The sequence below is a fragment of the Papaver somniferum genome, unplaced genomic scaffold (genome assembly GCF_003573695.1).
Source record: "Papaver somniferum cultivar HN1 unplaced genomic scaffold, ASM357369v1 unplaced-scaffold_23, whole genome shotgun sequence".
Classification (NCBI taxonomy): Eukaryota; Viridiplantae; Streptophyta; class Magnoliopsida; order Ranunculales; family Papaveraceae; genus Papaver; species Papaver somniferum.
The window spans coordinates 407229-417295 of record NW_020633263.1 but is presented as its reverse complement, the minus strand read 5'-3'; the positions used below and the strand labels follow the sequence as shown (position 1 = coordinate 417295).

At 38.0% G+C, this 10067-nt stretch overlaps 1 protein-coding gene across 1 annotated transcript; it reads left to right on the top strand.

Moving 5' to 3' along the window:
* The first annotated feature begins 3324 nt into the window (after positions 1 to 3324).
* LOC113340783 (serine-threonine kinase receptor-associated protein-like) lies at positions 3325 to 6466 on the top strand. Its single transcript, XM_026585863.1, has 7 exons — positions 3325 to 3653; positions 3743 to 3878; positions 4094 to 4175; positions 5179 to 5354; positions 5496 to 5633; positions 5722 to 5861; positions 5978 to 6466. The coding sequence occupies exons 1-7, from the start codon at positions 3536 to 3538 to the stop codon at positions 6247 to 6249; spliced, it is 1062 nt and encodes a 353-aa protein (XP_026441648.1). The 5' UTR covers positions 3325 to 3535; the 3' UTR covers positions 6250 to 6466.
* Positions 6467 to 10067: the final 3601 nt, after the last annotated feature.

The following is a 10067-nucleotide window of genomic DNA, read 5'->3' as shown; positions in this document are numbered from 1 at the left end:
CCGCCAATTAGGTTTTGTCCAGAAAATTGTACCTCAAGAATCTCGTTTTCCACTGAGCGTAGGCAACTCCATATTTAAGGACAAAGATGTCAGATTGAAGTATGCAACAACAATAGCTCCGTCGGTAGAAGATTGGAATGATCGTTCCCAACCGGCAAACCAAATGAGTAGAAGAGGGCTTGAAGCTGCTCATGGGACATCCGAAGCCGATGCCAATTACATGGAATGGTATCAACAGTGGGCTCATCCTTATGTGGAAAATGTGGATCCCGAGGCGCAGAGATATTTGAAGAAAGCGGCGAAAGAGAGTTCAAAATCAGTGGAAGAGATAAATGAACAAAATGAATGGGAGAAGATGGTGGTACGTATACTAATAATTATGTTTATAAATGATTTCTTTTGTTGATTAGCTATGAATAAGTGTATTTGATATGAAAATAGGTTGAACGAGTTAATTGGGTGTGCAAGGACATCACCCGTATGATTGATTCGAGAGAGCAGTTAACCGTCCCTGAACTAAGATTACTTCGGAATCGAGTCCAAGGCATAATACTCCGTGAGAAAGGAGGTTTAATCCTCAAGAAGATGGCCGATCAAGGAGAAGTTAGAGGGCTAGGTATCCTTCTTCTAGCGACGACTCGGATACTCCCTCCGGCGAGCAAGCTCCATCAAAGTAAGGAAAAGGCGGCAAAAAAGGAGGTCGTGATGGAACAAGTGCTCGAGGTGGAATCAAGTGCTCGAGGTGGATCAAGTGCTGCTCGAGGTGGACGTGGTGGAGGTAAAAAGAATACCACTCAAGCTGGTAAGGGAAAATGAGGTAAAAAGGCTAGAGTTATAGAACCAGTTGTTGAACATGACGATTTGGATGAGTTTTTACAAGAGTCTTCTGGGGAGGAATCAAGTGAATGACAATCTACTCGCTTTTTAGTATTTTACTTCATGAATATTTTGTTATCTAAGCCTTTGACATTTTACTTTGGTTAAGGATTGAAATGGATGGATTTTTATAACTTTGCATTTATGAATTAATGTTAGTCTTTCAATGTGTTTGTGTTTAATCTAAGAAAAATGAGGAAAAAAACAACATCATTGTTTTTTCAGGCATTTTTGGCTAGCTCGTTGCTTCACAAAACCTAGCCGAAACTACCCATAAATATTGAAAAACAAAATTTGATAGCCGTAAAATCTAGAACGGTTAGGAAGTCCCAGCCGTAAAACTGTCCACGGTTAGGAAACCCGTCCGTTTTATTTCAACAGTTGGGAAATACCTACCCGTTTTTGGTCTGACTTCCTTGAACTATATTGAGTCATGTTTACGGCCAGGTTTTCAAGCCGTTCTTGTTTCACGTTTAGGTTTTATATCCATGAATCTATTTACGTCTTAGTCGACCTAGATACTTCCTAGCCGTTACAATCTAAACGGTTGGGAAACCCATCCACCACTGTTTACGGTTTGGACATTCCTGGCCGTATATTTCTCTGTTAAACCCCAAAAAAAAAGACTCCTACACGACGACTACATATCCTAGCCGTAATTCTTTTCCCGGACAGGAATCCCAGCCGTTTTTCTGATCAATAGTAAAAAAATCAGGTATACGGCCAGGAATCCCAACCGTAACTATGACAGACCACCAACTCTGCAAGTCACACAGAATTACGGCTGGATGTGCCTTGAATTTCCCAGCCGTAAGTATATATAGTTTCACTTGTACCACTTCAAATCGGCTGGTTTTTTGAATTTTGAAAAATATATCCGTTGGAAGACTGATCTATAGAAGGTTCTAGTTGTTCAACCAATTATTTAAACTTGAAATAACTCCACTACCTCTCTATAACCACCCATTCCAAATCAAAATCACACCTTCTGCATCAATAATCTCCACCAAAACTCCTATAAACTCAATACAATGTACTCAAGTGATAAACCAAACTTCACTTTGAAAGAAGACTTATCTCTTTGCAAAAATTTTGTTCTATGCTATCCAAAGAAGAGAGAAGAACGAAAGAAACGTGGTTTACCAAGTCAATCGTATTGGAGTAATATTTTCGAGAATTTTTGTGGTGAAACAGGTAACACTAACAACCGCGATGGGGTTGAATTGTATCTTCGATTTTCAGACATACGCAAAAAAGTGGAAGAATATATGGCTTTACGTCGTCTGTGCAACCAACTTCGACTTAAAGATGAGACTGATAGAGAAGTCGCAGCTCAAGCTAAGAAAGAATGGAGAAAATGGAAAGGTTATGATTTCAACTTGGAAGCTCAATTCGCCATCATCAAAGACTTCTTAATACATCGAAAGGGATGTTATTAAAACCATCTTTGTAATGGGGATATATCAAGCATTTAATGAGTTTTATTATGGTCTAGTTAGTGAATTTGTTAGTAATTTTCAATCGTATTAAGAATTCATGTTGAATCAAAAAATTTCTGAACTTTCAAATTGAATTACGGCCGGGAATGTTTGGTAAAACCATCCGTTTTGCAGACTCAGGTAATTCAGGGAAGAATAACGGTCAGAAGAATATTCCTGTCTGATTATTGTAATTAGGGCTGGGAGTTCCTTACTTCCCAAATGTTCTCATGTTTTACGTCCGTGTATTAATAATATCTCAACCGTGGTGTTTGTTTTCGGCCGGGTCGACAAATTTACCCAGCCGTTATGGCAGAAAATTCCATATATTTTTTCAGATTTCCGACGGATTTGAACTGATAGTATTGATGTTGGGAGTTGATTATAAGGTTATCTTGAGTTTTGTGATAAAGGGTTTCGTCATTTGTCTTCAAAATTTGTCAAAAAAATTTCACCCAAATCACCATTTTTCCTTCTTCAAAACTCAAAAATATCAAATTTTGATTTGTATAAGATTAATGTTTTTATTAGGCTAACCGATTCACTAAGACTGATTAATTAGCTAAATCAATTTAATTAACACTAATCAAATTAAGGGTACATTAGACATTAGAGAAAAATATAGATAAGGGGTCATATAGGTTGTTATTTCATGACCTCAAAAAGCCTGCAAAAACTCACCCTTTTTAAGCCCCGATAATAGGGTTCTTCTTTAAGGGTTAGTTTAGTATTTTTACAATATTTTAGACACCCCTTATCATATGTTATTGGGTGGATGAAGAAATTTATAGGCCCCAATTAAGTGGCACAGGCCCCAATTTAGCCGGGTTTTAAAAACTACTTTTATTTGTGAATTCCGCGTGTAACATACCGAAGCATCATTGCAATTTAATTACCTACAAGTAAAAGTATAGAATCACTTTTAACATAGTAAGAAGAAGAGAAACTTAATAAGGAGAAAACCAGTTCACACTTCCATTTCCTCGCGCCAAAGCCCCTCTCCTTCAGAGTTTCGATTTTCATTTCTGATAATTATTTAGTAATAACAAATATGTAATTCATTTCTAATAAATTTTTATCAAATGTACAGAAAGAAAAATCCTCTCAGGGGTTGATTTGATTTAGGAATCGAGGGTTCTTGAAAAAAATAATTAGGGTTTTGTGGGTTCTTGTTTTAAGAGATGGACAAGAGAAAACTGGGTGTTCCTTTAGTTTGCCATGGACATTCACGTCCTGTTGTGGATTTGTTCTATAGTCCAGTGACTCCAGATGGTTTCTTTCTCATTAGTGCAAGCAAAGGTATGTTTTTGCTTTTTAGGTTTTTTTTTCTGATAATTGATTTCAATGTGCGGTTTTTGATTTTTTTTGTTCTTGTTTTTGTTTTGCAGATTCTAGTCCTATGCTGAGAAATGGAGAGACTGGTGATTGGATTGGAACCTTTGAAGGTCATAAAGGTGCAGTTTGGAGTTGTTGTTTGGATACAAATGCTTTACGCGCTGCATCCGGTTCGGCTGATTTCACTGCGTAAGTTATTGTTCTATGTGTTTAGTGTTAGATTGAGTAATCAACTATGACAAAAGAAAGGAAAAATTGAAAGACTAGTGATGTGATGTAAGCAGGTGCAGTGCATGTTTTCTGTGCGGCTCACTGTGCCTACTAGTCTTTGTTTAGGGGAGTATGTTATATGGATTAGAGCTTTCAATGCTATCTATCTTATGTGATTCTTCTATTCTTGCCAGGAGAATATGGGATGCTTTGACTGGTGATGAACTGCATTCGTTTGAACACAAGCATATTGTTCGGGCATGTGCCTTCTCTGAGGTACTCATCATTTTCTTTTTCTTTTATTATTATGTTACAGTTTTTGAAGGCTTAGTTATATCGGTGGTCGTTTAGAATTCACTGCATCCACTTGTTTTTATCTGTGTTCTGCTCATTGCACTGTAGAAAAGGATCGATTGAGGTTTGGCTGTGTTTTGTTTCTTTACTTACTAGATATGGTTAAAACTAAACCTTTGTTGATCGCAGAAGAACCTTAAATTTCACACGAGTAATAATCTCTCTAATGTAGTTTTCCATCCATTAATTGCTTCTGTTCACACTAGTTATAAGCATCAATGCATATGTGTTATATCCGTGGTTGTTTACATTTCACCGCATCCACCTCCTTTCATCTGTTCTTCTAGTTACACTGTAGAACAAGGATCCATTGAAAATTTTAGATTTGGCTGTGTTTCGTTTTTTTACAAGACTAGATATGGTTAAAATTAAACCTTTCTATTTATGCTGGAAGAATCTTTACTTAAACACCAGTATTGAGCATCAATGCATATTTCCTCTAATGTAGTTTTTCATCCATCAACCCAAACAGAAATTATGAGATATGGATATCTTTGGTTTGAAGTTGCACACTTTATTTAGTCAGTATCACAAGTATACAGTGTCTCATTTGTGTATGTATTCTATCTGCTGCTACTAGTTATGCGTGATCAAAATATAATTGAATTTAGCTTTGGGGAATTCTTCGAGAGTCTTTGTCTAACATAACCTTGAATGCACCTGGCTAACTCTGAGAGTATACAGTGTCTCATTTGTGTATGTATTCTATCTGCTGCTACTAGTTGTGCGTGATCGAAATTTTATTGAATTTAGCTTTGGGGAATTCTTCGAGAGTCTTTGTTTAACATAACCTTGAATGAACTTGGCTAACTCCGAGAGCTAATAGATATGTGCAAAATCATAAAAATATAAAATGGTCAACAGAAACTGAGCGTTTCCGTAGTATCTTACATACTAATTTCCAAGTTTGTCATTGTCGATTCAGAATGCACACCGTCTTTTGACCGGAGGAATCGAGAAAGTGCTTCGTATTTTCGATTTGAATCGTCCAGATGCAACTCCAAGAGAAGTTGAAAAGTCTCCTGGTTCAATTAGAACTGCGCAATGGCTTCATAGTGATCAAACAATATTGAGTTCATGCACTGATATTGGGGGTGTGAGGTATGTTAATTTCGCCAATTATGGGGAATTCTTTACATGTCTGGAGAACTGGAAGTGGAATCACTTAGTGATTGATTATGGTTTAGCCCCTCTCAGTATATGTCAACATGACTTTTCTATTTTTTATCTTACCTGTACCAGATTGTGGGATGTTAGAAGCGGGAAGATTGTTCAAACTCTTGAAACCGAGTCATCTGTCACTAGTGCTGAAGTGAGCCAGGATGGTCGTTATATCACAACTGCTGATGGTTCTAGTGTGAAGTTTTGGGATGCGAACCAGTAAGTCTTTCATCCTGATGCTATTATTTCATTCTTCCGTTGAGATGATCTTAGGCATGACCTGTATACAATTTCTTTTGTTTCCTAGTTTTGGATTGGTAAGGAGCTTCAATATGCCCTGTGTTGTGGAATCGGCTTCTTTGGAACCCAAACTTGGTAACAAATTCATTGCTGGGGGAGGAGACATGTGGATTCGATTGTTCGATTTCCATACTGGTGAAGAGATTGGTAAGTGTTTTCTGTCTATTAAGCTGCAAGCGCTGTATGAAAAAATATGTGACTGGGGTGAAAGTTTTGTTTTGGTGTTACCATGATGAGTTACCCGTTTATACATTTTCGTACAGCTTGCAATAAAGGACATCACGGACCTGCACATTGTGTTCGATTCTCACCTGGAGGGGAGTCTTATGCATCAGGATCCGAAGATGGTACCATCAGAATTTGGCAGACAACGTATCACGAAGACAATGATTCATCTTCAACTAATGGGTTGATCACAGGCAACGGGAAAGTGAAGGTGACGGTAGACGAGGTATCTCGCAAAATCGAGGGTTTTCACGTTTCCAAAGATTTAACTGCATCTGAAGAGAAGAAAGACGATATCACTGTGGCATGACCCTTGAAAAGCACTTCTTTCTAGGTTCAAAGCTAATGCCTATGTTTTTTTCCCTCGTTGGTGAGAATTATCAGATTTTGGTAGTTACAGGAACCAAGTTCTTATTCTGTTTTGTTTTCCTCCTGACATCTAATGTTTCATGGCACTAAGAATGTTTTCATATAACATCCTTCATGTGTACTTTTGAATGCTTTTGCAAATGTAAAACTTTGGGACATCTCGATGGTACAGCATAGTGCTGAAAGAAGAAATGAGAATAAAATGTTAGGACATCTCCATGAACTCAAACCATAGCATGGGCCTGGCCCGTATGTCGATCCGTCCCGCCAGACATAAAAGTTGGGATCTCCTGACCCGGCTGTGGGTTTAGGCCTTAGGGTGGGACCCACCTCCATTGTCTCAATCGGAATGAACCTGCGGGACATGATTCATTTCCGTATAATAAGGGATGCTGCGTATCTAAAGAATTAACAACTCATTAGGGTTTCAGATTACAGAAATAAACCAAGAAAGAAATAATGTACCAAGGTGATCGATTGCGCGCAGCTTTTGAACTAAGATCATCTTCATGGAGAACCTTCCCATAGATATCGTAGGATATATACTTTCTCGCTTACCCATTGAAGCCACCTTTACAGAGCAAACAAGTATGCAAAACATGGAGAAATCTCATCGGTAAGAAGAAGACAGGTTTCTTATTTGCATATACAAATCTGCCATCTAAATCAGGATTAGAAGTAGAGCTTTACTATGGAGATCAGTATAAAGTAAATCTCGATCAATACCACTCCAACAAAACACTTGAAAAGTTAGACCGTGTAAGATACAGTATGCAATTCAATAATTGGTTCGCTCATCATCACATGGTTGGTTCTTGCAACGGTTTGGTTTGCCTACGCTTATATAACCACGTCAGGAAAGCTGCCTCGGAAGGTATTTGCAATCCAGTGACAGGAGAATTCGTTTTTCTTCCAGTTTTCAGTGAAAAAGATAGGTACCAATATTTTGGATTTGGATATCTTCCTGCCACCGGTGAATATAAGGTTGTCAGATGCAGTTACAATAACTTAAACCCGATGATGCAGGGACACTTGGAGGTATATACTCTTGGCTCTCAAAGTGGGCGGAGAAGGAAAGAAGACATTCTTTACCACATCTCTTCGCCAGGTGTGTTTGCTAATGGAGCAATTCATCGGATTTGCAAAATATTTCAAGGAGAATATGATTTGTATTACATTGTCGCCTTCGATCTGGCGGATGAGAAGTTTAAGTACGTCCCATCACTACCTTTTGGTTCTACTAGGCTATTTGATAGTATTGATCTCGAGTTATTAGGGGGAAACTTGTGTGTTATTCACTACAGAGGCCATGGTGATGAAATCATAGATATATGGGCATTTCAAAAAAGGATTACGGACGCAAAAATACCACAACCCAGAGTGACACCTGAAGAGTACTACGACAACAACTGGAGTTGGAGTAAGGAGTTTAGTATAGCATGCCCGATAGAGAAATACGATTACCAGCCATTTGCAATTACAGAGAGCAATGTAGTTCTACTATGGCATCAAGATAAGAACCTATACTGCTATGATAATAATACATCAACATTAACTAAGCTTTGGGATAGCAATGGTTTATCATGCCTTCAAGTAATTCCTCACATGAATACCCTTGTTTCGTTAAAAGACCTAGGAGAATGCTGTGATAATAATGTGACTTCGGGCAATGAGAGTTCAGGGAGTAGTATTTCGATAGCAGAGTAAAAGGTGGAAGTATTTGCATCAACCTGCAAATTATAGTTAGTTTCTCAGTCTTTTTTTGTTTTGTTTTTTCTTGAAATGTTAGTGACGTCTTTCCCAATTTACCGATAGTTGAATTGCTCTCTTCACACTCGGGTTGTAAATTGCTGATTCTTGTGTTTACCTTTTCTCGAGTAATAACTCCTTGCAGCTCCCGACAGGTCGAACCCATGCAATTAGAATACTGTCGATTCTACAGCGATTTTGGAGTACCTGACAGGAGAGGTTTTTGAGCTGACAGGTAAGGCTAACAAGGATCTCCTCTCTGTTTGTTTACATTGTGTTCTTTTTAGGCTAGTAATGTGGTTATATGTCTGTTTTTGCCATTGTCATTCTTTTTAGGTACATTGTGTTCCACGGATTCAAGTGTTAGATTTTGCAACATCCACAACATGGGCTCGTGGTCCCTATGTTGGTTATCTCTTCAAATATAAAGGTCATGAAATTTACAAACTCATTAGGGTTTTAAAGTTAAGAAGTAAACCAAGAAAGACATCTTGCGCAGCTTTGGAACCAAGATCATCTTTTCATGGAGAACCTTCCCACAGATATCATAGAAAACATACTTTCTAACTTACCCATTGAATCCACCTTACAGAGCAAACGAGTGTGTAGAACATGGAGAAATCTCATCGGTAAGACTAAAACCGGTTTCTTATTTGCATATGCAAACGTTAATAATAATCTGCCATCTGAATCAGGATTACAAGTAGGGCTCTACTATGGAGATCAATATAAAGTAAATCTGGATCAACTTGCAAAGTTAGATCGTAAAAAATATGGTATGCGATCCTTTTCTCGTCAACACATGGTTGGTTCATGCAATGGTTTGGTATGTCTTCGCTCATATAACCAAGTCATGAATGCTGTCTCAAATTGTATTTGCAATCCAATAACAGGTGAATTCCTTTTTCTCCCGGGCTTTAGTGAAACATACCGGGACCAAGTATTTGGATTTGGATACCTTCCTTCCACCAATGAGTATAAAGTTGTCAGATGCAGTTACGGGGGTTTAAACGATGTGCGACAGGGTTATGTGGAAGTATATACTCTTGGCTCTCAAAATGGATGGAGAGGAAAACGAAACATCCCTTACGAATTGTATTCGTCAGGCCTATTTTCTAATGGAGCAATTCACTGGATTGAACCAGGAGCACAAAAGGTGTATAAGATTGTCGCCTATGATCTGGCGGATGAGAAGTTCAAGTACGTCTCATCACCACCTTTTGATTCCTTTCAGCAGTATTACAATATTAGTCTCAAGTTGTTAGGGGGGAACTTGTATCTTATTCATTATAGAGGACACAATGATGAAATCCTAGATATATGGGCATTTCAGAAAAGGATTACGGATACAAGCATACTACAACCCAGAGTGACACCGGAACAGTACTAGGACCACAATTGAAGATGGAGTAAGGAGTTTACTATGTCATGGCAGACAAACATGTCCTATTACAAGCCATTTGCAATTACAAAGAGCAGTGAAGTTTTATTATGGCATGAACATAATAATGCACTTTACTGCTATAACAATAATACATCAACTTTAACGAAGATTTGGGACGGGGATGGTAAAGGTTTTACATTCCTTCAAGCAATTCCTCACATGAATAGCCTTGTTTCGTTAAAAGGCCTAGGAGAGAATGCTGCGGTAATAATGTGACTTTGGAGAGTAAAAGGAAGAAGTACGGCAGGGTAGAAAAGCGCCTTTCGTTAATTAGTATCAGTTAATGTCTTTTTTGTTTTGTGTTCTTGAAGTGACAGTGACTTTTTAATATCTTTCTTGGAATGCTTATATTCTTCTGCAAGTGCCAATGTGCTAATTTTCCAAGAAGCACAGTCCAGAAAGCAGTATGCCATTGTAGCATGACGTTTGGATATCGAAAGCGTTTAAAAATTTAAAATTTTGGGATGTTAATTCAAATTGTTCGTATCGATCAATAAGATTAATGCCAGATTAATCAGACATACTGGCCAACATTCCAGGGTTTTCTCTAATTATTTACAAGAAAC

Bases quoted from the DNA above. Each gene is read 5' to 3' on its own strand.
- LOC113340783 (XM_026585863.1), top strand. From the start codon at position 3,536: ATGGACAAGAGAAAACTGGGTGTTCCTTTAGTTTGCCATGGACATTCA. The intron at 3,654-3,742 runs GTATGTTTTTGC...TTTGTTTTGCAG, and splicing joins TCTCATTAGTGCAAGCAAAG to ATTCTAGTCCTATGCTGAGA. The intron at 4,176-5,178 runs GTACTCATCATT...TTGTCGATTCAG, and splicing joins GGGCATGTGCCTTCTCTGAG to AATGCACACCGTCTTTTGAC.